The following is a 27,630-nucleotide window of genomic DNA, read 5'->3' as shown; positions in this document are numbered from 1 at the left end:
TTTCGACCTTGCCTCAAAGGTGATATTTAATAGGTGTCATCTGGAAATTATCTTACCGGTACTAGTTAACCTCATATTTTTATATGTTTGCTGTTTATATCTAAGTCTCGTTATATGTTGGACACAACTACATAATTTTATCACTCTCCAGTAAAAATCTACAGTTATAATGTTTCCACAATACAGTTTCAATAAAGTCCATCGACAACCGTTTATCGCAGAATATCATTGGAAGTTGTAAATAAGTAAGAAGTTTTTAATGGAATATTTATAATAGCATTAAATTACGATTTTTTAATTTTTTAACGTTATCCACCTTTCACCACCTCTCGAGTAATTGCTAGCCTACTATGGAGATTTTGTTGGATCACGACTGGCGAATTCAAATTTATTCAAATGAGGTGTTGTGTTTCAGCGTTTTTGTGACATTTTGGCACGTATTTATATTCGAACGGGGAGTTCGATAACGTGTCTCGCAAGGAGGCAATGGTGTCGATTATTTTAAGGAAAATTCCTTGTAAATAATGTTTCTAAACTTTTGAAATGGCCTGTCCGAATATTTGCTTACGTAAAAATTAACAGATTAACAGATTCATCAGTTCTTAAGATCTTATTTATATCGTCGTTATCAGCACGCTGAATTTTTTGGGCAGCAATCGGATCAGCTTATACCCCCGTCAGGTATGCCTCGGGGTTCGAAGATGGGGCTGTTGCTTTCCAATGTATTTATAAATGAGGTTTTTTGTGTGACAAAAATACTAACAGCATACCACCTGTGCCATCATTTAAAAGACGGTCCTTAGATATATTCTGATGACAATTTTGCACCCTTTAACAAAATTGCAGTCAAATTAAATTTCAAATTCAAATTTTTGTAATGTCATATTTTTTAGATAATTATAGACCATTCCCAAATACATTATGTGTGCTACCTTTTAGCATTTTTTTATTAAAAAACTCGAACTTACTGGTGCACGTAGCGAAAAGAAACCCGAAAGCGAAACTTTAAAAACCTCCTAAGCTACTCTCTGTCCCTATTTACATACCTAATGCCAGCCTGTCGGTTTTATTGACGTTTAATTGCCCTGAAAGTCGAAAGCTTGAGCATATCCACGCGCTATTTAGCAGGACATTAAATTTATGTCGGCAGAAAGTCACGCCGACACATCAGCATAGGTGTCGCACAAAATGTGCACAATTTGGTATGATAATCAGAACGGTTTGCATGCTTGATTATTATCATTATAAATAATTTAAAAAAATGTTACGGCACGTTAGGGAAAGGCATTAATTTGAATTGAATTAATAAGAGCAGTGTAAAAGGATATACAGGGTGATTCAGGTTTAATCTGAATAACTTCAGGAATCGGTAGAACAGGTTAAAATAATGTTCATTCATGATATAAACTTATTTCATAAATCGCACCGTTTCGGAGATAGAGGGCGTTGAAGTAGCAATTTTTTCCCGTTTTTCCTATATAACTTTTGAACCAGTCATCCGATTGAAGTGAAATTCGGAACACAGACACTCTTTATGATCTTACATAAGTTCCTTAAGTTTGACCACCTACCCCTCTTAGAAGTGTATTTTGTGTGCTACTCCCCTCTTACATTATTTCAAAATTTTAAAAAAAAAATCCGCATTAATTTTGAAACTTTTTCGTCACTTGTTTTTTTTTTCGATATTTGGCCTTGTTTCTGAGATATTCAAAGAAATTCGTGACAGTGTAGCGCCCCATACGCGTAAATTTCATTTAACGTCATAGCAACCCATGAAAAGCAAAACTCGCAGTATAAACTGACGTTTGTGAAAATCATCGTTAAAAGTATTATTAAATTCAAAAGTTATGAGGGAAAAACGGGAAAAAAGTCCTACTTTTTTTATATCGTGAATGAACATTATTTTAACCTGTTCTGTCGATTCCTGAAGTTATCCAGATTAAACCTGAATCACCCTGTATATTGTATCAAGTTACATGATCTTCTACCGTTTTCGAACTACAAAGCGATCTTAATTTTCCAAGTTTGAGGTTAATAACATTATTTTAAATACAAAATGTCAGTAATTACTTGATAACAATATTCTACAGGATAATCGGTGGATACACACGTACCGTACATCATAAGTAAAACTTGCATTAAATTTTTCACTTCTCTATGTACAAATGTTGTAGGCTTGCACTTAAGTGTGGTTAACAGCTGCTATTGGCCGTTGTTGGTACTGCCAAGTTAGCGACATGCTAAGACGTAACAGAATTGTAATTTTAAATCGAGTTGTAAATGTTATGAGAGTTCGTAGTACAGACGTCATCACTTGCTATTATTTAGAGGAATTTCTACGCAACAGTATAAACAAAAAAGTAATTTTGTTATTTCTTTACATTTTTTTAATAAATGTCTTGTATTTATGTTTGTAATATTTTATATAGAATGTCACTGTGGACAACCTATTTACATACTTAATTGTGTTCAGACGAAAAAATCTGGAAAATTTAAATATGGAATTAAGCAACAGACATTAAAATTAGTACCTATCTACCATAAAAGAAACCATAAATTCGTGAAACTGGTAATTTCAATTAAATTTATTTAAATTATTGGTTTTATGGCTTTGTTTTTAATGCCTAATATAAATAAGTGGTGTTTTATCAGTTATTATTTTACCATAAATATGTTGTGTATTTAATTCATTAATGGTATAGCTATATCTTCTTAGGCTGTTAATCTTCTCGTGTGTGTGTAGTCTATTCAATTTTATAAATTGTTCATATAACGCACAAATATAAGTGTAAGGTATATTCAGATAATGTATAGGTTGTTGCGAATTTAGTTTTACTGAGAGATAGTAGCAACTACCGTGTTTTTATGCCAAATTAAATTTTACTTTGTAATATATATATCATATATGTAAAAGATTTTTACCTCAAAAAAATAGTCACAAAATATTACTGGGAGAGACAGCAGAGTGCGATCTTTAACATATGGTCAAACTAACATTTTTATAACTATTCTTATAACTATGATATACAATCAGCAATATTAGTCACTACCAGGAGTGCGTGATTAGAGAGTAGTTAGTGATAAAGAAAAAGTAGCTAATATGTTTGCCAACTCTTTTTATACAAATTATACCAATTAACCATACAGGGTAGTCAGTATTGTTGATAAATTAGCTACTTTGTCTAAATCAACTACTAGCCCGGGTGGCCTTCCTACATCAGTTTCAAAGATATGTTCATTTTCTAATAATTATTCAGAACTCATAAACATCATCACTTCCCAATGCTTGGAAAATAGCATCTGTTATACCATTATTTAAAAACAGTAATAAATTTACCGTTGAGAACTATCTACAAATTAGTCTTACTGCAACTGAGTGTAAAATTATGGAAAAGATTATTGTCAATGACAAAAATGTTTGCTCGACAACAAGGTTATTTCGGTATGTCGACAAGGTTTTTTTCCGGGTAGATCTACTACCACCAACCTTTTTCATTGTCTCAATGATTGGACTCTGGAGCTCTTGATCATTCCGAGCCAGTTGATGTCTTATATCCTGATTTTAGCAAGACTTTTGATAAAGTTGCTATTGGAAGGTTGCAATAACTCATATACAGGGTGTCTATAAAAATTAAACTACAATATCCTGATGATATTTGTAATAGAAAAGTCGTATACGAAAAAGTTCTATCTTCGCGTTCTTTTTTGTAAATTAAAGTTCATTTATTCAACGAAAATGAAGGCCGACCCTATGTCATTTATTAAAAACTTTGGAAATCTTTTATGCGACCCGAGATGCAACCTTATAATTTAAGTCCATATAATTTAATACTTTGTAATACTAAAAGAAGGTTAAGTTACATTGTCAAAAAATTTATGCATGCAACTGATTTTGTATTTGTATTGGATTCAATATTCACTTAATTATTAAATATTAAGCATCGTCCATCGACCCCATCAGTGTTAAAAAGTGAAAGATTCCAGACAAAAGCTTTTATTTTGTAATTCCACAATAGTGACAGTGTAATTTTTATAAAGAAGTAAAAAATAAGAATAGCGTGCCGATTACATTAGAAACGAGATTCTTATTTCTTACTTTGCTTAATTTTTTAGTTTGTGCACGAACTAGTTTTACAATGAACTGATAAAACAATGCATTAACTGTAGTGGATGGTATGGTAGTGTATTTAGTGTATGGTGCAGCTGGAGAAAATGCACTCGCGGCGACTAGGTTGTACCGGGAACGATGGCCACAACGTCACCCCCCATGTGCAAATACAATCCTACAGTACGTTCAGCGGCTGCGAGAAGTGTTATTCCTCGAGTAGAAGGACATGGTTAGCAAGTGAACCTTGAAGACGCAGTGTTGGAAAATCTTGACGAATACCCCACAATTAGTACTCGACGACTCGCACAGCAAGTAGAAACCTCATCTCGTACCGTACATCGCATCTTAAGGCGCCAGCTGTTGCGCCCCTATCATCTGCAACTAGTTCGACAGATTTTACCCCCGGATTATGATCAAGGAATGCGTTTTTGCAGATGGTTTTTACGACAATGTGCCAATCAAGAAGACTTTCCTGCTTATGTTTGTGTAACAGATATGACGACATTTACCCGTGATGAAGTGAATTTCCATAATATGCACATATGGGCCGATGAAAATTATCACGCGATTAGGGAAACTCGCTTCTCGGTAAATGTTTGGGCTTGCATAATAGGCGATGTACTTGTGGGTCCCTATTTCTTTGAAGGACGACTAAATGGATCAACATTTGCTGACTTTTTGGAGAACCGGTTGCTTGGATTATTGGACGATGTGGCATTACAAGTTCGGGCACGCATGTTTTATCTTCAAGATGGGTATCCTCCACACAGTACTCAAGAAGTAACGACACTTTTGAATGAAATGTTTCCTCAGCGATGGATTGGACGCTTTGGTCCTGTGCCGTGGCCACCTCGGTCACCCGATCTAACTCCAATGGACTTTTATCTTAGGAGTCACTTGGAGTCACTGGTTTACAATACTCCAATTGCTACGGTGCGGTGGAAGAGTTGCGAAACCGTATACTTGAAGCTGCTGACACAATTAGGGAAATACCTGGAATTTGGGAAAATATTCGCCAAAATTGGGTGCGTCGGTGCCATGCCTGTATCTTCGCTAATGGGGATCAATTTCAACATTCCCTCTAGAAATGGTAAGTTTTATTTTATCTAGCACTAGCAATTTTAATGTTATCTGTTGCACGTACCATATCCCGACGGTTACAGTTACAGACCCAGTGATTTTTCCGGTATTCAGAGACATGCCCGTAGGCCACACACGCCACTGGCGGCCGCAAAAATCGGCACGCAAGAGCGAGGCCGATTTTTCCGTCGCCCGTGGGATTTCTGAGGTATAATTAAAATATATAAAAAGGGCAAGGATTGTTACGGTAATGATAGTGATCAGAGGATGCTCTCGCGTGCCCCGGTGCCGGAAATAAAAGTGCTGGTTCGCGTGACGCGAGGCGCGTAGACGATGCGGCGAGCCCCCATTATCCCGTCCGTCTAATGGGGAGCCCCACGGAGCGAGCGCCGAGTTCGAAATAGTAATTCTTCCTTTTAGTATGTCTGGAAGGTTTAAGTCCTGATGTATTTATAGGTAGGTATTTATTAATATTTTATCTATGATCGTGTCAGAAGTGACAGTTTTATTACATAGTTTTCAGTGGAAAAGTTCCAATGCTTTGATAAGGGTCTCTGCAATAAAAGTTTTTAAATTAAAAGGTCTGTCAGTAATCAGTAATAACTCTTGCCTTTAAACCACCATGCCTTTAAACTTTAAAACATTTCCTCACTCCTTTGAATTAGGCAAACCAGTATGTCTAGCAATTTCGCTTGGTATTTTTCCAAATGTATTAATACCCATCACCTGAACAGAACGATAGCTAGGAAATAGTCGCTCATGTGTTGTATTTGTATGTGTATTTTAATCATTACTCGCTTTTAACAGTGTGTACCTCTGTTTTCCAGTTAAAACAATATTCAATAGAAATTGCAGGCTATTCAGAAAACAATATCTAATGTGGATGAAGTGCAACACAGAAATTGAATTCAGAAGCGTGGTGAAATAATATATCGCGTCCTATGACACATCTAAATGTAGTATCTTCCGAATCATTTACCAATTCCTCTACCTTTAACAAAAGACACCATTTCGCGTTATGTAAACTCGGATTTCTGCTAAAAATTGCCTCTGGGATAGCCTTATATTTTCGTGACACTAATATGGGTTACAAATAGAAGTCATTCGAGGGGTACAAGTGAAAAAGTGTCGTAATCTTTTATCTATAGCGACTGACAAAAAGTTTGGTAAATTGACAGCTTTGGGGGAAGTAAAAATTACCATAGATTTACCTGTCAAATAAAATTTATTTGTGCATTGAGTGGTTAAAATTTGAGATTAGCTTTATTCGTTGTATCTTTGTGGGTTTATTTTTTTTTTCTTAAGTTTCCATCACTCTAATTTTACAAAATGACTTTGACGAAAGTATGTATACAAGTAAAATTATTAATTTAATGTGGTGATACTTTTTCATTTTGGAATTATAAGTTAAAATATATGCTCCAATTACCAAGCTGTGCAAGGAATATTACAATTAATATTGTTATATTGTGTATTTGCTCCTCGGTGCAAACTACAGCCGACAATTCCAGCCAGCGAGGAACATCGTTAAATAGAAAAAAGCGCTCAAAGAGGTCCCCGAAGTAGAAATAATTGTGTTTGCCCAACAAACGTATCCAAGGAAATGAGAGAAAGAAACAGCTTTACGCTGTTAATTAGAATATCCTATGCTGGAGTTGTTTAGCTAATTAAATCCACTTGGAAGCTTTCGTCGTTAAATTTATACGTATACCTACTGGATAAAAAAATGTTCCAGTCATGAGCCAGTTTGAGATCTGGTTGAATGATTTCCGGGGCTGGTTGCCACGCTATCGATTTACAACTCTTGAAGTTTTCTTCAGAAGTTACTCCGAAACTGGAGATCTACTAATCTTGTCACTATTTATATTTGATGTGGTTACTGATCCATGACGTTCCGGTGGATGACCTCGTACGCATTGTTGACGTTCCAGTGGGTTGCTTTCACTGATGACTTTCTTCCATATATTTGACAGATCCGCCACCGCCCCTGTTGAAATTTTTGTAAATTTCTAATGCTTCTCTGTATAGTCGGGGCTAAAATCTCACCACCATGTTGGTCTTCATTCAGATCCACTGTGTGTCCCGTGTCCGTCCTATGCTCTGCTGCTGTCGGTTTTTCCCAGTTGTTATTTTTGAGGTGACTTTTGTGTTCCTTTAACCTCGTGTTGATGTGCCTTCCTGTTTGTTCTATGTAGACCTTTCCGCAAGAGCAAGGAATACTGTACACACCGGGCCTGGAACTGGTCGTTGTTGCAGGTCTTTGGAAACGCTGCTGCCACCTTGTTTACAGTGCTGAATACTGTGTTAATATTCCTTTTTTTCAAAAGACGCCCGATTTTATCTGTACAACCTTTCACCTAAGGTAGATACGTCGTCGCTGAGTACTCCCATTTCTTCATGGGCGTATGTCTCCTGATAGATGGTTCGATATTTCTCGCCGTGTAGCCATTCCCTCTCAGATCCGTGCCTAGGTGTTCTAGTTCCTCAGCCAAGTGTCTTGGCTCGCTAATGATCCGCGTTCGATGAATCAAGGTATTTATGATCCCCTGTTTCTGGGCTAGGTGGTGGTGGGACTCCGCATTCAGATATCTGTCTGTGTGAGTTGGCTTCCTATATACTCGATGTCCTAAAGTGCCTCCTTGTGTCCTCTCAATCAAGACATCCAAGAAGGGAAGGACGGCATTTTTCTCTACTTCCATGGTAAACTGGATATATGGATGTATCCCACTGATGTAAACCAGAAAATCCGCTGCGGTGTTGCGTCCGTGGGGCCAGATGATGAAGGTGTCGTCAACACATCGGTACCAGCACTTAGGCTTCAACGTTGTGGATTCCAGGGCTTTTTTCTCGAAGGCTTCCATGTTTATATTGGCCCAGGACTGGAGATATTGGTGAACCCATTGCTGCTCCCTCTGACTGTTCGTAGAATTGGTCCCGGAATGGAAAGAGTGTTGATTTTATGCACACTTTTGCCAAATCCATTATGCTCTCATTAAATTCAAGGCTTCGTTACAAATATGTTCTGAGAAATCCCAGAAAAAAGTCAAGAAAAGGCGTCCTATATACGAACCTTGAGGTAATACAATAGAATATAACCTTGTTTATTGTTTGGATGTTAACTAGTTTCAGGTTGGGTATCATCTGCAGCATTGGGCACTAGTTGCAGAGCAGATCTCTGCAGAAATATGGTATTCAGTAAGGAAATAAAATAACATGAAATTACATATCACTTATTTTTTTACAATTTCGGTTTACCTAACCTTATGGTCGGTTGAATTGTTATACAGATGATATAGGTACAATGAAGCAAGTCCTATACCCTTCTGCAACACGATTTATGATGATTTGTCTCTCTCTCTTGAACTCTAGATTGTGGTGGTTATAAATAGTTTATTACACGAGAGTTCCAAAATGACATGGATAACTTTACAGGGTTCAGTCTTATCAAAAAAAGTTTCAGGTAAAAGTTCTAGGATATCAAGAAACCGATATGTTGGTGACCTTGACCTTAAATTTCAAGGTCAACCCAAGGTTATGTTGAAAATATTGAATAGAACACCCTATTTTTATGCCAGCAATCGATATGGGGGTGATTTTTTTTTCCGATATGTCCTTGGTAATAATTTGGAGGACAAACTCCTGTTTCACTGAATAACTTGACAAAAGAGCCACTAAGTACATTATAATATCGACTGAAATGTGATGCGACAAGACTTTTCTACCTAAATTGGTATTTTTAAATTTTATTTGAAGAAAATGCCTAACTGTAATAATAATTTTACAATACATACCCATGTTGAAAATTAGCTCATGAATCAGTCGTGTGGGAGTAGAGGCGGCGGCATGCAAGCTTTGAATTTTGACAGATGGATCGTATCCTTTCTTGATTCAGATATTCTCTACGTCGGTCGCACTGATTTCGTTCTTCTGCTTCTTCCTCTTAAGAATTCCTGTTACATTTTAGCAACATTCCACCTGCACCTTGCTAAAAGGAATTTAATAAAAACTCGACGCGTTCGCTGATGGGAGTTCACGTAATTTATTAATTTCGTAGATGTTTTAATATCTTCCCGTTTCACTCGTTAATTTACACAATAACGTTCATTAGAGAGGTAATTAAAAATCCATCAGGGAATATTAATTGCCCGTCCGAACACAAACGACCGGAGGTGTTAAAGTCGAAGGAAACAATTTAAATTCGAAATCGATTTCGCGAAACGGACAAAAAGTCACGCCGGTGTCGGTTACCACGCTCATTTTTTTATCAGTTTTATAATAGCGCACCGATATATATATATATATACTGAGAAAAGATACAGTTTGAAATTTGGATTTCAGATTAGAAATTTTTAGTCTTCATATTTATTTATTTATTTATCTCGTTACGCTACCCCACAGTACAAGACCAATTACGGAATGGGGGTTTACATAGAGAAACATAAAAAACAATATATCACAAGACAAAACAAGTACTACATTTACTACATATACCAATTAAAATATCACTATATAATTACTTCACAAATATCTTTTTATATTAGTAATATTAGCATCAAATATATCAAGCTGCTCTTGAATATCATTATAATTTTGACACATACATTCTAATACAGAAGCGAAAACCTCAAGGCATTTGTTCGTGGAGTAGTGTTAGAGTTTTATGTTTCTTCTTTAAATTAATTGCACAACTTTAAACATACAATACTTTATTGCAGAACAAAAATCGTACAAATTACAAAAAATATATATTGAATCTCAACTGTATAAAACTAGGTCTATAAGAAGTATGTAGTTAAAATGTTCTAACGTTTCGTGTTCCAAAGGTAAAAACATGAAAATTTAATATGTGTAAATAAATATTATGTATTACTTTATATAAGAATATTAAGGAACAAAGTTGCTAAGAAATAAAAATCTATTCAACAGTTGCTTTTGAGGGATGCCAATAGGTGGGTACGCGTTGTCAATTTTAAAGGTTAAATTTTAGATAACGATGCTGGATATTTTCTATGCTATTGGAATATTTACTTTAATCTGGATTCCAAATTAGCGAATCATATTTAAGCCTACTTTTTACAAATGAATTTTATAGTAGGTTAAGTAAATCGATATCATCAAAACCTCTAGAAAATCTAATTAAAAAATCTAAACTTATAACCAGATAAAACAATATTCTATGAATATGACTACTGAAAGTTAGTTTTGAGTCAAACTTTACACCCAAATCAACAATATCATTGACTCTATGCAAGATTTCTCCGTTCAAATTATAATTAAAAAGTGTAACATAATTTTCTCTGGAATAGGACAATATATTACATTTTTAAATATCAACGGCAATTTATTCAGGCATTGACAGCATCGAAACTGTTTTGTAACATTACACATTGATTATCACCCGCAACAGAAAACAATTTCATGTCGTCAGCATAAAGTAGACAGTTCGCATTAACATTAGCAATAATGTCATTAATAAGTAAATTAATGAGCAAGAGATTCAATACAGAACCTTGCGGAACACCAGACGTTGCACCAAATTTAGCAGACTTGAAACCACGGTATTCCACATACAAACTCCTATCGTCAAGATATGAAGCATATCAATTAAAGTGGGAGAAAAACCATATAAGCGTTAACTTTACTTAGTATGGTGGTCGAGCCTGTCAAAGGCTTTGGAAAAATCGGTATAAATTACGTCAATTTGTCTGCCCGTATCTATAGCCTCTGAAATAAACTGGGTAAAAAAGTTATTTCACTTTATCATCATCATCAAAGTTATTTCTCTGTATCATCATCATTATTATGATTTTTAAACAAACTTTTATTAGAGTTGGACGTTAAAGTTGGTGTTTTATTGTTGTTGACATTACAAACACAGGTTTCAAAATTTTCAATTTGACTTTGATTTGACCAAGAACATAAATTCAAGGGCAAATAAAAGGTCACTAATAAATTTGTCATCAATGGTACTATTGATATTCCTTGCAACATTTTCCTCTATAGTTAAAATCCCATCGAGTTAAGAAAAAACAAATTCGACCTTGAAATGACCTTCAAGGATATCCAAGGAAAAATTTTTGATTCCATATTCGGACGTAAAATTTTATTCTCTATCGATTTATAAAACCAAAAATAGGAATTTCTATTTGAAATTTTTAAGATGACCTTGATTTGAGTCAACTGGAGTCAAGGTCAAAAACAAGGTCACCACTGAATTGGTATTTTGAAATCCCACAGCTTTTCTCTGAAACTTCTTTTGATAGGATTTAATCCTGAAGAGTTATCGGGGGTTCGGGTCTTTTTAGGACACCCGATATATAGCAATATAGAATTAATGGAATAATTTTAATTTATTACAAAGCAAGACAAATTGCATTAGCAGATTCTCACTTGAATACACAAATCCTGTATACTGGATATTATTAAATTATTTGCTAACAAGCCTATAGGCTTGAAACAAAAGCTTGATACTTAACATGTCTCTGAAGATATTTTCATAATTTTATAAAAGCACTTATATTCCGGAAATTGAAATTTTGTCGAGAAAATAGCTTATAATAATTTGACATATTTAATCTTTCATATATAATTCATGTAGATACTTTGTCGTCAAGACAAATTGTACCGCTCATATTTTAATATATCTGCTTTATAAGGGTATCAGGAGCGAGATCTGCGATCGATGGTAAGCATTTGTATTGTAAATGTGATTGGATTTATTCTTGGCAGTTACAATGACATTTTCTTACGGCAACTGACCTAGTTTCAGAGCATTGACGATGCTATATCTGGAATTGTAATAATCAATTAAAATTTACAGTATCATAAATATTAAATGATCGGGAGGCAGTTGCATTCGGATGCACTGCGGTCTCTGGGTCCAATGCTATTGAATGTTAGGTGGGCTCAAGACAATTAACAATTCCTTAATTGTTCCAAACAGAAACATGATTTTTTTAAATTTTTGTCTTTTATTACTCTTTTTCCAAATTATGTTTTGTAAGAATTAGTCTTGTGGAATGATTAGACCTGATAACTGTAAGCGTAATTTTTTTTAGGGAACTTGATCGCCGTGTATGGTACGTTAAATAACTACTGTTAATTAATTTATAGGATATATGTATATTATTATTATTATAACTGCACACCTATTGGAGGAAAGTTTCCGCAAAGGTCACACTATGGTATATTGTAAGAGAAAGTGTGACCTGCAACTGACGTTTGTAATTTGTGCTGTAGATGTCTGAAAAATAACAAACATAATAAATATCTAAATAATGAAAAGTCTAATTTATCGGTATTGGTATCGGTTTTAACAGAAATTGCTTCGAGATTCCACGAAACGTTGTTCCCCCTTTTCAACTGTTGGCAGGTATACTAGCGGTCCCCAAACTTTTTTGTGGTGCATGATTCTTTTGTAACTTGAAACATATTTGGCCATCTAGAATCAATTGTAGTAATTTCATAAGAAATGTCAAAATATATATCAAACCAATATAGTGAAACTTGTGTTGAAATCTTATATTCAATTCCACGAAATGTTAAGATTTTAAGATTTATATTTTCGTTCACTTTCTTCAATAAAAAAATGTATTTCGTTATATTTTCCCCTACGCATGTCTAACTATTATGACAAGCAGTGATGTCATGGAAATAATTCTTTACACATCCCGAGACCACACAAGAAATATTCTGTTGCTTTTGGTCCAAAGTTTCCCTGTTCGACAACCAAAATATTGATATGCTCCGAAAATTGAAGCTGTAAGGTACCGTTGGTTTTTTAACGATAACTTCCTTAATTTTAAAGCTATTAAGACGATCCAAAAACGATTTTACGGAACATTTCGACAGCTAAAAGTACTGTAAAATTGTATATTTTTTAACGCGTTATTTTTGAGATTTTTGAAGTGGAAGGGTTTGAACAACATTACCTTCGCCCTCAACTGCAAACTTCTAGCAGCGACATCTCTGTTAATTTTTATCCTCCACAAATAAAAAAAACTAAAATATTCTGTGAAAAAAATCTAAACTTTTGTACTCTTGAATATTTTTCGTATCTTTTTTATTTTTTAAGTTATTTTCAAAAATATGTTATTTTTTTTGGAATTATAAAAAATTATTTGTTCAATCAAATCGTAATATTTTGAAAAATATGCATTCTAAACCGCTTAAACTTCTATAATATATTGTCAGCACATAAAAAATGTAAATTGTAGAAGGATTACCTTTAATTTTAAACCTCGTGAAAAATTCATCAGTTTTTGTACTGATTTTTTTCCGAAAAAGCGAATTAACAGTTTTATTTTGATCATCACTCTGTTAATTTTTATAGTAATGACTTATAGTCAAGTTCATTTTTAAGATTTTTTAAAGTACTTTAAAAAATGATCTGTGCATTTTTCTTGAAAAATAGATTTTATTTAGTTATTTCACGTTAAATGCTTCCAATTTAGTTTCTGGCGGACATGAAATTATCTTCAACCAGCTGTATCTCAGCACCTATTGCACCTACATAAATAAAAAAACTCAAATCTTTTTTCTACAATGTGATGTTTTCTTTTCATAGAATGTCTATTTTCCGAGTTATTCGAGAAAGACTACTTAAAAAGTGTACATTTTCAATCTCAATAACTCAGAAAATATTGACTTATCGAAAAATGTTCATAAGATACTTTTTTCTTAAAATTGATTGCTTTATCGATTCCTGGTTATTTTTATTATTTTATTATTCACCCCCTAGAAGGGGTGGCTTCCACCCCCTGGGCAAAAGCGCTCGTTGGCACTATATAATTTTTGTTTCTTGAGCTATTTTCTACTTTTTTTCCAAGTTTCATGTCAATCGGTTCTATCCGAAAGAATTAGGAGGGGGAAACCCTTGGATCCCTGGACGTGATTAGATTATGAGGATGGGTATGGGAAGATGGGCGTTAGATGCTTTTGGAACAAAATCAACGGGATATTGCTTGTTTGGTTCTAGAGATGTTTAAAAATACATTTTGTGTTCATTTATTTTTTACCGCTAGTTATGTATTACATGTATAAATACTTGTCCAATTTAGTGGGTAAAAAATTGGTAAAGGCAGAACATACTATACTAAATTCGCAAAAGAGGTTCCATGAGCTCACCTTGAATTAAGTTCGATTGGAACGAAAGCAACTTCGACTTTAGCGTAAGCGGTAAAAAAATAACATTTAATTAAGGATTTATCAACGCATGTTTACTTGTATAGGTATCTAAAACCATAAAAATCACCGTCCATTCCCTAGAAAGCAGCTTTACTGCAGTCCGATGCCTTTCCTAACTGTAACGTCCAATCTAGATGGCCGCCTTACCGCGAACACGGCGAGCAGGTTGCAGCGCACATTTCATTAACTTTATGGTCACCGCTTCTGCAGTTTCGCATTATACGGCAATAATTACGCTGATGTGTAATGCGGAGCGGCAGTGGCTGCTCCTTCTACCGGCCAAGCAGAAGAGATCGGCGCGGACGTGGGGAGTCACTTGCGAACGTCAAGTGCAGCCGCGTCTGTTCATCAAATTGGCATGTTTACGAAAATAGTATCGGAAAGACGATACCCTTACGCATCGGAATCTTCGCGAACGTCGATTTCATTAGCTCCGTCTCGTCGAGCTCTCGAAAGGAAAAAAGGAAAAGGTGCCGCTTCGGTTCTTGAAGATGCCGCGGTGAGTTTTCGAAGAGGATGCAGTTAGGAAGGCTTCATTTACTTGCAGGTGCTACGTAAAGTGATTCTAAGAACAAAAAACGAGAAGTTTTTTAAAAAATGTCTTGGAAGAAATGAACATTAGATATTGTCATTTGGAAAAAAATTAGTCAGTATGACTAAAGAAATTCTAGGGATTCTAGGAGATCCTTCCCAGTTTGGTTCTTCATCACTGTATCATTAGATTTTTCGGTGAATTTGTGTATTTACAGATTATTGTTTCTGTAGTTGTCTAAATTTTTCATTTGTAATTTGTAATTCTTGATCGAGACCATTGAAAAATGGGAGTACTATGACAATACATGTTGGGTAATGTAATCGCTTGAATAGATTTAAGTCAAAGTATTTTTTCTGGTAGCAGATCAAAGGGATATTCAATCTTTCCATAGTTTTTTACAAATACATCTAATCTCTCGGTAAATTTGGTAAACATCAACATCAAAATCATTTTCAATACTGACGTTTTTAAATTATCTACACTTTTGATAGGTTCTCGAAAAAGATAAAGACAGCATTTTCACATACGTCGAAACGCTTTACGGGTTCTAAATAAAATTAATTTAAACTGTCCTATCTCAATTTCCAGCTATGGGGTATCAGTGCGTATCATAAGCGTACAAGAGAGAAAGACATTATAGTTATTTCAGTAAGTGTTGTTAAAAATGGTTAATCTGATAATAACGGAAGTCGTAAACTGTCGAATTTAACAGATCAATTCACAATACATTGAACATCTGCAAGCCAGGGCACGGAGAATTGCAGCACTTAAAATCTGCTCTTGAAAATGGATACACGAACGGGAATATCGAACGAGCCACCTAAGGATAAGGAAAAGGAGGAATATCTGACAACACAGCATCTGCCTCATATACAAGGATTCACTGCAAGATAGGCCGTATCTTAAGGGAATGTAAAATTAATATGATCTACAACACTTCAAGTAAGATAGCGACAGCCTTTTCCAAGACCACCCAAAACATTTCTGATTCTAGTTTAAATATGATCCTATTTATTTACATTTTTATACATTTTTTGAATGGTCCTTCAAGTTTGCTATAAATGAATCTTTCATCAGTCGTCTATTATTTTCAAAATGGTGAGATATTCACATTTTCAAATTGTCCACACTTTTTCAGACAGAGTTCTAGAAAGAGACGCAGACGTATAGAAAGCTTCCCGGACCATTAGGGGATATCAGAGCATATGCATAATCCCCTTTCGCCATATCCCGTGTCAACCTCCCAATAAAGTTGTATTGAATATTCCCGGATGGGATTTTAGTTCGTCCTTTGTTCCCTGATGAGTTCCCACTTTTATTTGTCTAATGCAGCAGCTTAAGATTGCTTTGAAAGTTCTCTCTCGAGCCAGCCCGAAGGTAAACTACTCATAGGGCCCTTCACCGCTTCCCCGGCTTGTTAAGCCTTCTCGCGAGTCTAGTTGAAAATTAGTATTCCTTCTAATTTAAAACGAACTCGCAAACTCTTAGAGCTCGACTCCGTAATGAGCCCCGTCGAGTTTTCTTATTTGTTCCGGTTTCTTCGAATTCGGTTTAATAAACGACGAATATGCTTAACGCCCTTAACAATGTACAAGATTGGAAGTCGATCTTATGTTGCTCGTTGGGAGTTACACTTTTTTAAATAGCACGATGTTTAAATCTTAAACATTGAGATTAAAAATCTTTAAAAAGTAGCTCCATATTTAGTCGCTCTTCTTTCTGATGAGTTACAAACTATATAACTTCCAAAGCTAAACACTTATTAATACTTCCCCTTCTTCTTCTTCTTCCTCTTTTTTTGGCCTTCACCCAGAGGGTATTTAGCCAATTAATACTTCTTAATAAGTAACAGCTTTGCAAGAGCTACAAACACAAATTGAAGTTGAGTTACAGTATCAGTAGTGTTTGCCCTTAAATTACATAGTTATTCGATTATGTTTGAACAAAAAAATATGAGAGAATGACAAAGATATTTAATGTATGAGTTACAGCGACATAACGATATTTTCATTTAAGTTATACCACAGACAAAATAGCTATCGCCCCAGACCGCTACTGGAATAGACCAGCAGTTTTAAATTTCCGAATTGTCGATAGAGTACACCACCAGTAGAATTTTAGGAATAATCAAATGCAGCGGCCCGCATTCCTACGTGTATCCCAGCAACATATAAACAACGGTTTGGCAATGTTGTCACGTGTACTTACGGATTTATTTTGTACACTTTTTTGTCAATACCTGTTTATTGCGTTACTGTATGTAATTAATTGCAGGTGTTGATAAAAATGTTCTAAAGAATAAACGAATAGGTACCTATGTAGTCAACTTAAGATGATCGGATGTTCTGCAACGGTTATTTAATCATAATTTGGTTAATTGGCTACTATTTTCATTTTTTGGTATTGAAATATATTTCCAAGTAAACAAAATTCGTAATAATATTTTAAACAGCTTGTAATATATATATTTTTAAATATTTGATGAGAAATTTATTTAATATACAAGGTGGGTTATTAGTACGTCGCGGAATGTAGGTACAGGATTTTTGTTTGTATTTTGACATCCACTTAATAATTAAAAATAGAAAAAAACTTTAAATACAAATGTAGGTACGATTTTTCTTTTATTTATTTTGACATTAAAATTTGCTGGCATAAAATATATATTTAAAGTAAAAAAAATCATTAAAAAAATTAAAATTCATGCTTATTGAAATTACAAACAACGATTTTATAATTAACCCTTACAACAACTTAAGGACAATACCTACCTAAAAACTAAATAACATTAAAATCAAACATTTCGTAAATACAATACTTGTAACATTTGGGGTCTTTAATAATATAATTTGTTGAAGTGTCCCTACAAAAATATGTCTAAAGTACTGAGATCGGGACTGTTTTCTGGGCACCTAAGGTTTCTAATAATATTTTTTATAGTGTTCGTTGACGAGATTCGTCCTCCAAAATAAATTTGCCGATATTCCTGAAGAACATTTGCACATTATTGTTATTTGAATAATACAGTTTAATTACGTTTTATTATTTATTTTTTAAATTAAAATGGGTTATTCTGATAATGTATAAATCCCATGTATTTCTAAAGGAAGGTTCGTGTCTGTTGTTTTTGTCTGATTGTGTGCGAGATAGTGACTTTGTCCTCATAAAGGGCTTTTCTCTCTCTGCTGTCTTCAGGAGTCTCTGGGGCTCCCCCAGTATCTTCAGGACACCTAGGGAGGGAGCGTGGGCTAGAGCGCGTGGCCTTTTTAGCCGTCATCGAGCTATGACGTCACAACGTATGAGGCAAAAAAAACGGTTTTTGCTCGTAACTCGTAAATGGCTGGAAATATAAACAAACCTTCCCTTGGTTCTGAGTAGAGCACTCGGTGGAAGAGGCAGAGTGGGGTGTCACAATATATGAAAGAAAACAGTATTTGTTTGTACCTCGGAAATACTCGAAATATCAAAAAATCTCGTCGTGAAAAACGTCCGAAGTCCGCATGTCTAAAAAAAAAATCGGGACCAACGGTGTGTGACATCATAGAATAAAAAAGTGTTTATAACTCGGAAACGGTGCGTTGATTCTTAATTAAGAAAATCTCCCACACCCCTGGTTCTGATTGTCCATTCTGCGTTGAATGGAAAAGGTCCGAAGTCCGTATGTCGAAAAATAAATAAGTTACTCAAAAATTTCAACAACAGTAGCTTATCTTATCTCCATAAGGGATCATTGATAGATGATTTGTTGTTTTTTTTTTAATAAATTTTACATTCAACTACTCCTTGAGGTTCCAGCAATTTTACATTGTATTAATTTTTTTGAACACCTTGTGAATCAAATGCGAGCACTACCAATGGCATCCATGATATGCAACACTTGTGTCAATAATTATTTTACCTATCTAAAGAAATCAACAATAAGAGAGAGAGAGAGCGGTACCCATCTAAAGATAATCTGTATAATGCAATTTTTTAACATAATATCGTACCAAATTGGAAGTCGATGCACAAATCTAAAAACATTAATTTAAAATTTTTGAATTCTCCCATTCCAAGGTGATATAAAATAAATAATTAATTAGGTAAATTCATAGTTTTAATTCTAACTTGATTTATTTTATTTGGCATTTATTAGAAATGCGATTTCCAAACAAAAGATAAGTTCCATATCTCTTTAGTTACATAATTGAATGCATTAAATTTATTTGGTAGTTATTATTTGACAACAAAGCCACTTCTAGAACTGCCGCCTATTACCAAGTTGAAGAGTTACCACGCTAAATTTTATTGCTGGATGTCGGCTGAGAAAAGCCTGCATTTTTTTCGTGTTGCCAATTTCCAGCATTTAACACGCAGTCTGCGGCGATAAGCTATATTGGCTGTGGTTACACAAAAGTTATAGAACCATAGTACAACATTTATTACTGGCCTAACTCTGGCGAAATGATTTAGTGTCAGTATTGTTAGTAGTATTTGCTATTGAGTTACAGGATTTGTTTATTCCTTTTGAACAAAAAATGTGAATTTTGCGACAGTTTCAAGTAAACAATGGTGGACTTTTCAAGAGAGATAGACTCATTTCGGTTGAGTTACACCTACTATAATGACATTACTACAAAGTTTCTTTATTTAATTTGCGATTTGCTCTTGGATTTTTTGGAACTGCATTTCATTATCGAACTGTATTACATCGCAGTTGTATTTGTTTGTGTTTTCTTTTCGGAAACAACAGAAATATATAAACCGGTGACAAATTGCATAGTTTGTAGAATAAACGAGAAAACGCTATAGTTTAGTCACTCCTACAAAGGATCATTTTTCACAACTGCTTTACTTTTAAATCTGCGATGAAAGAGACAAATGGTGGTTTCTATCTAAAAGTAGTCTTATAGTTTTATTGTGTTATATAGACAAAATATTGAACCCTTTACAAAGACTGACTATCGTATAAGACCTTTTTTCCGTTGTGGCTTCTGAAAACACAACTTTAGGATTATAGAAAGAGATACAACAAAGCGTTGTTTTTGGAGTTGCTGACAAATGATCTAACTGTTAAAACTTCTCGTATAAAGAAGGCTTGTACAAAAAAAATGTAAAAAAGATAGGTAAGGTTTATTAACAATATTGCTTTTACGCAAATTTCATTGAAATTTTATGAATTTTAATAACTCCAGCTGGAGTTATAACTAAATATAATTTTCTCTGCGCAGTGCAGCTTGATATTAAAAATTCGCTTGCAAATACCTTTTAGGGATGGCTTTATGAAATATTTTAAATTGCAGACGCAAAACATCATGGCGTTTAAAACAAAAGAACAATATGTAGTTTTATTTTACTTTTCATTAACAGAAAATTAAATAAGCAATAATTTGACTGCTATGATAAACTGGAAACTTAATTTATTTAAATTATTTTATTTTTTTATTTTTTTCAGGAGGAACTTACGAAAAGAGAAATGGTATGAAGGAGCCAGATCATCTCGGCGAAACGGTAAGTTAAACATTCCGATCTTGTTCTCTTTTATTTTGCTGCCGCCTGCTCTATTATTCCGAGCTAATAAAAGACCTGGGGGTAAATATTTGCCCAATTTTTTTGAAGAGGTCTTCAAACCGTGAGATTCCTATTGGCTCGCGTTAGTAGAGCCTTGAATCCAACTTTGGTGCTGACAACTTTAGAATTTCTAGATTTCTAGTCTTTTCTCACATCGTGGTTTACAATTATTGCAGTAAATTTTTCGAAAAATCAATTTTTTGTTTATCAACGTTTGAAATGACGTTTTTTTTTTAATTCGACTATATAGTTTAAGTTTGTTTGCATGCCTCCATAACATTTAAAAAAAAATTGTCGCAATGTCCTTAACACACAGATTATTGAAAGAAGTTTTATGTAAATGCCTAATATTTATTTATATACTTAAATAGTGTGTTCCATTAAAATAATACAAGTTCGGTTTATAACGCCAAAAACTATAAACATAAAAAAATACAGTCATACAAATTCAACGCAGAGAACTTAAATAAAAAATCACTTTACAAAAGTTTTCACAAATAAAAGAAGTCAAAACCAGCCAAAAATGAAAAACATCCTCTATCTCATCAACGAATAAAGATATCGTGATGCGATTTTCGCCATTCAGTTTTCTTCGAAAATCGAACCCAGCTCTTTTTAATTACTTTTCTTTCTCCTCCTCCTATATTTTACACGTGAATGTTTAATTTTAACTTCGTGGCAGTTGCTGCGGTTGACATACAGGTACCTTATTTTTTTAATCGCCCTGTAAATAGAATATATCTAAAGCTGTCGGCTGCCCGTGGCATCTCATTTCGATAAATATCCGAGGTGCAGATAATGCGGCACCACTTAAAAGCTATTTTCATGTTGCCAACGTTGAGATATGAGGATTTACTTTTGAATTTCATTTGCAATTCATGGGATAAACTTCGAGTTGTTTGCCTCTAGCGAATGTGCTCTGTTATATTTACAAATTTGCTGAAGCTTGCTTACGTTCATAATGCACAATGCAATCTTCGCATTAAAGTTTCATTTTGTAAATGTATCCGGCATTTGAGAGCCTCAGCTCAACGTATGACGTGATGTAGGATTAAAATTTTAAACGAAGTAAACCACAGGCTTGAAATTTTTATCATATTTAGTTTGTTTGCATTTTATGGAACAGTGTAAAAATATGGTCCACTTTTCGAGTACTTCACAGAAAATGCAACGAAAGAATAACAAGTACCTAAATATGTGGTTATTTTTGACAAAGTACGACAGTTTTAAAAGTTTTTTTATACAGGGTGTTTCAGAAAGACCTCCCCTAAATACAGGGGGTGATAGTACGACAAAAAATAAGAATTTTTTGTCTCATGAACTATATGTCTATCTCCACTTGTTTTCGAGATACAGAGCGACAAAATAACATTTTTTTAAATAGAATTTTTACGAAAATTTCCAGACGGTTCGAAATATTTCTGTGAAATTTGGTATTCCGGGTTTTTTAAGGATGCCAAATACGCTGGTCTAATTATTTTTTGTATATTTCATAGATGGCGCTAGTTATGCTACATTCCTATTACATTTAATTTTTTTAAGGTTTGGTTTTTTACCATTCGAGCTCCAATTTATAAAGTACAATTTTATTTTCTAAAAATAATGTACTCTTGTTAGAACTTCCTAATGTGGATGGTTTTCGAGAAAAAGGGCTTTTAATTGAACTCTTACAATATTACGGTGTATAAAATACTTTTCTCAAAGTAGACTTATGTCAAAACTTATTGATGGATGTCTCATAAACAACACATACATTCTTAGTAATATTTTGAATTCTAATTAACTTTATATCAAAATTTAAGTGACTGTAATTAGTCATTACTAACTACAGTCACTAACAATCATTAAAATTTTGATATAAGGTTAATTAGAGTTTAAAATATTACTAAGAATGTATGCGTTGTTTATGAGACATCCATCAATAAGTTTTGACATAAGCCTAATTTGAAAAAAGTCACTTACACCGTAATATTGTAAGAGTTTAATTAAACGCATTTTTTTCTCGAAACCCGTCCATATTAGGAAGTTCTAACATTATTTTTAGAAAATAAAATTATACATTATAAATTGGAGCCCGAATGGTAAAAAACCTAACCTTAAAAAAAATTGAACTTAAAATGTAATAGGAATGTAGCATAACTAGCGCCCTTTATGAAATGTCCAAAAAATAGTTAGACCAGCGTATTTGGCATCCTTAAAAACTGCGGAATACCAAATTTCATAAAAATATTTCTCGCCAATTTAAAAATTTTATTTTGTCGCTCTGTATCTCGAAAACAAGAGGAGATAGACATATAGTTCATAAGACAAAAAATTCTTATTTTTTCTCGTACTATCACCCCCTGTATTTAGGAGAGGCCTTTTTGAAACACCCTGTATATTTTAACTTTCCTAATCCTTTGAAATGTAGTATATTTCATTCATTACGGTATAACCAGCCAAATATCATTTTGTGACTGATTTTGAACCAATGTCATTTTACCATCAGGAAAAATAAAATCACAGCCTCTTATGATAAGTACGACTATTTTATTCATTAATTATTACCAATCAAATGCCATTTTTTTTAAATAATTTTGAACTGATCGCTCTTTATTTTGCTGCGAAGCCTCGAGTCATTTGAAGCTTTTTTCAGGATTTTTTGTGATGTAAATAATTTCGACCTAGGTATATAAAATTTTTTATTTTATAAAAAGCCTTTCAATAGTCATGAAATCCATTGAACTAATGTATATATATTAAAAAGTTGTGGACATGTTTAAAATTCCATAGGATTTATTTTGTTCATACAATCGTAAACAGTAAATGTTAAAAATTATGAATCTGCAACTGCAATTCAACGAAAAAATCGATGAGCATTCGTTAATAAGGTTTTCATCGCACATTTGAATTTTAAAATGCCATAAATGTACGGATTGCACTTGTTTTGAATTGTTTCGGAATTTGTGTCGCACTAAAAATATTGTTCGTTGCTGTTTGCAATGTACGGTTTGTAGATGTGAAATCAAATCGGCGTGAATGAATCTGATTTTATTTTTATGGATAAAAATAGAAATGTGGTTGAGAAATTGGTATTGAATTAACATTGAAAATATTTAAGGAATTAGTAGTCTAACGCTAGATCTTAGGAAAATATGTGGAATCTAACATGGTGTAGGGGGGTGTAACAAATATTTGGTCGCTACCGCTGGGCGCAGGGGAGGTCAGATCAGAGTAATTTTGGTGTGTTACACCAAACCAAACAATACCACCAACACATACAGGGTGTTTCCAAAATAAAGATAAAATGAACTGAACACTGAACTAAAATTATCCCACTAACAGTGGGATAATTTTTTTATTTAAGAAAATTGCCCTTGATACTACAAAGTTGTTTTGTTGATAACATATTAACATAGTAATTTTAGATAAAAAAAAGTTAATAAGCAAATTGGTTGTGGAATTCGACGCATTTAAGGCCTTCTGAAATTTTAGCAGCCAATTTTGGATTAAAAAAGACAGAATTTAATATACGGAATAATTAAATTTGGCAATCACGATGCTGAGTAGCAGCTTTCTACGCTTTCTCAGCGGAATTCACCTTGTGCCTCGGATTAGACAAAATCTCGTGATATAATATCCTCTCAGCTGGAAATAATCATCCAGCCCAGAGCGTTTTTAGCCCCATTAGGACCCCGGACAATATCGGAACACATTATTGCTTTCCGCACGTCTATCTGCATGGCATTGCCAGACAATATTAATGTCAAATGGGGAGAGTCGAATGTTGGTCTGGAAATGGAGTTGGAGGGTGGAATTAGGGGTTTCCGAAGGTTTCGGCTTTTATGTTAGTTGTGGAATCGATACAAGTTCCTTCAGATGTCGCCGATTGGGTTAGAATCTTTTCGGTTTCGTTAAATTGGGAAATCGTGTTACCGATGACAGACCGCTTCTTTGTTTCAAAACTAAATGTTTTCAGTCAGACTGAGTTTCGATACACTCTTATTTCCATCAAGTGCAAAGGAAAATATTGTAGGATATTATTTTTTGTGGTATTTCTTTCTATTCTATTGAAGATATTCATTTGCAACTCATTTAAAGCAATGGCTACACTTTTAGATAACCATTTCTCTTAAAATGAACTAGGAGGATCACTATAGATCCGGCTCGAAGGACCATTAATTATACATAGATTCCGCTCGAAGGACCGTTAATTGTCTTGGATGCTGCTGTAATTGTCTGCGATAATTTCAAACATTATTTTGGTGTAACTAAATACCCTGAAGAATTTTTTACAATTGGCTATATATTCCACGTTTTTGATTTCATGAAAACTGATTTTAGCGTAACAAAGCAGCAACAAAAAAGTAACAAAAGCTGTTTTTTTGCAGCCTGCTAACTTTACAATTCTTTTAGAAACAGAAATCCACTCCTTCCCGAGTTACTATAGATCCTCAGCTTCCCGGTGCATCTGGAACTGTCGGTCTTCGAGATCAGCCAAGGCCAACTGTGCGAACCTTACTCACGTAGTCTCGCCTCGCGAAGAAACACCCGCGAATAGCGCATTCCTCAACTAGACGGCCTTGAACTGGACAATTGCCTATCTGCGCCAAGGCCGACCGAATTTATGCCGCTTCGAATTAAAAATGGGGAATTATGGCGACATTCCAAGGCAGCGGCGATCATTTTAATGGGATGATTGCACGTGAGCCATCGTTAAAAATGCGGCGGGCCGTTAATCAACCCGGACCGCTCGATCTGAATATGCGCGCGATCGTCGTAATTACCGCGATCGTCTTGCGGGCTGGCCGCAAATGCGAAAATAATAGAGCCGCGGAAGGATAGCTGGAGGGGACGGGTCGTTTTCCATAAGCGGGGTCGAAAGGTCCATATCAGTGCTACATACACAGGGTGATTCGGTCATAATGTCATTAATTTTAACCAGGCATTCGGAAGGCCTAATAAATACAGAAAATCGAAAAAAATATTATACTGTACCTTTTAAAAGATAAGTAAATTACCCCTAATTCGGCGCTCTACTATGCATCACATTTTCTGACAGGGAACGTTGAAGCGAAACAGCTGATTTCCCGAGTCGTCTCAAATGTTGCAGTTCGCTTCAAAATCAAACATTATTAACAAACTATGGACGGATGAGTGTTGTTTTAGCTGTATACTGGCATTTTAAATAGGTAGATACCATACTACTCTTTGAAAAGCAGGAAGTCACTAGGTATATGTACTACAAACTGTCATTATCATACACTACGCATTAAAAATGCAGTAAAAACTAGGTTAATGACCGAATAATACGGTAGACTCTCGATAAACCTTTGTGTCAACGATCAGGAGCTATCCGAAAAGACTCAGAAATCCTTGTCGGTTTGAACTTAACATGAATAATGAACATAAGTATTTCAGATCTTTTTTAATTGCATTTCAACATAACCACATATTACAAGCTTTCACAATTTCAGTATAAAGCTCATGCTTTTTCTCGTCCTTTTCGTTTTAATTCGCTTGAGGACGAATAGGAGCACTGTAATATATGTATGTACGTATTATAATGTTCTGCTGAAGGGAAAACGTACAACATGCGGATTAGTGTAGCTCCGACCCCTGCAGTATACGCAGAGACTTGGATGTTTGGATTTAACAGGAGCGTTTTATTGTTCTAGCTGCACTATAAAGTGAGTTACGCAAACGACAAAGAAGGCAATTTGCATACTGGGAAGAATGCAAAATATTTATCTCACCCACACAAGACGAATGTTGGGAATGTATAGGGTGGTACTCAAATAAAAGGACACAGTGAATTTCGGAATATTATTGATGTTACAGACCCAATCGTTGTTATAATTGTCTTTAAGTAAAATTTTAAATATGCCTAATTAATACAAAAATAAATATCTGATATATTGATATTCATGTTCAATTCAAAAACAGCCACTGTTTGGAAATATACAATTTGTGCAAACAAAATGTACACGGGCATCGTACGTGCGACATAAATAATTGTTTCTTAATATAAATAAATATTTCCGACATGTTTCTCAAATACTACTCAAGCTTGTACGCCAATTCCCCTTGTATAAAATATTTTTGTGGGCACTAGTCTCAAGAACTTTTATATAAAAAAAAATAACATTGAATTGTGAAATGTATTTATACCAATTTATTATTTATAACATATCACAGTGCCACTAGCGAACAGCTGCCTAAAATGATTATATAAAACATTAATATTAAGTATTAATTACATAATTCTTTAAATCAAACATTTTTAAACTTAAATTATCACGACCATTATCTTCCTTTTAATAAGCTTTCCAATACAATAAAGAAAAAATTCTTATCACGTCCTTGATCGCTGTTTTTTCGTTCAAGGTCTCTGATTGAAGCTAAAAAAAATCAAAGTGCTCACAACGGAGTGCATTTTCTGGTTTAGTATGTACCAATACCACCGAATACTACAACGGCGCATAATTACATCATGAATGGGTGTATGGTGAATGTAGACAAAATGCTGTAACCGCAGAATGTACGCAAATCGTTTTCCATTTCGTCATGCAAATCATGTGAGTCAGTATTTGTTTTATTATGATTTTTATCTAAAGTCTCTTCAATTTATAAAAAATTCAAATACTACTTCAATTATCTGTAATTTTTGCAAAGTTCTAGAAATCCTCTAGTACAATCGACTTTATCATCATGGCAGCAATACGGTAACCATTCATCAACACGGATTTATGAACGGACCCTCGACCACTACCAATCTTGTAAAGTTACCCAATTTATTCTGAAATATTGGACAATCGGTCTCAGGCTGACGTAATTTACACGGATTTATCAAAGGCGCTTGATCGACTCGATCATGGAATGCTGTTGGAGAAATTAGTTCAGTGTGGCTTGTGACTACCACTAATTAGTCTCTTTCGTTCTTATCTATCGGGCAGGAAACAGTATGTTACGTTCAATGGCTTTAGATCACATGAATCTCTAGGGTGCCTCAGGGAAGCAACTTACAACCCCTACTATTTAGTATATTTATAAATGATCCAGTGGACATTATTGATGTTGAAAAACAATGATTTGGAGGTAACTTTTGACAGCCGTCTTACAATTAATGGACATATAACAGTCTCTCTATGAAACTCTTCCGTAGTCACAGGCGCTAATCTAAATTAGTCGA

At 34.3% G+C, this 27,630-nt stretch overlaps 1 protein-coding gene across 1 annotated transcript; it reads right to left on the bottom strand.

The window, feature by feature from the left end:
• Positions 1-7,545: 7,545 nt before the first annotated feature.
• Positions 7,546-8,049, bottom strand: LOC108906108. The gene has a single exon (XM_018709269.1). The coding sequence runs from the start codon at positions 8,047-8,049 to the stop codon at positions 7,546-7,548; it is 504 nt and encodes a 167-aa protein (XP_018564785.1).
• Positions 8,050-27,630: the final 19,581 nt, after the last annotated feature.

Source organism: Anoplophora glabripennis, unplaced genomic scaffold (genome assembly GCF_000390285.2).
Source record: "Anoplophora glabripennis isolate ALB-LARVAE unplaced genomic scaffold, Agla_2.0 scaffold74, whole genome shotgun sequence".
NCBI classification, from domain to species: domain Eukaryota; kingdom Metazoa; phylum Arthropoda; class Insecta; order Coleoptera; family Cerambycidae; genus Anoplophora; species Anoplophora glabripennis.
This window is presented reverse-complemented; position numbering and strand designations above follow the sequence as displayed.

Excerpts from the sequence above, each read along its gene's own strand:
- LOC108906108 (XM_018709269.1), bottom strand. The coding sequence starts at position 8,049 with ATGGAAGCCTTCGAGAAAAAAGCCCTGGAATCCACAACGTTGAAGCCT.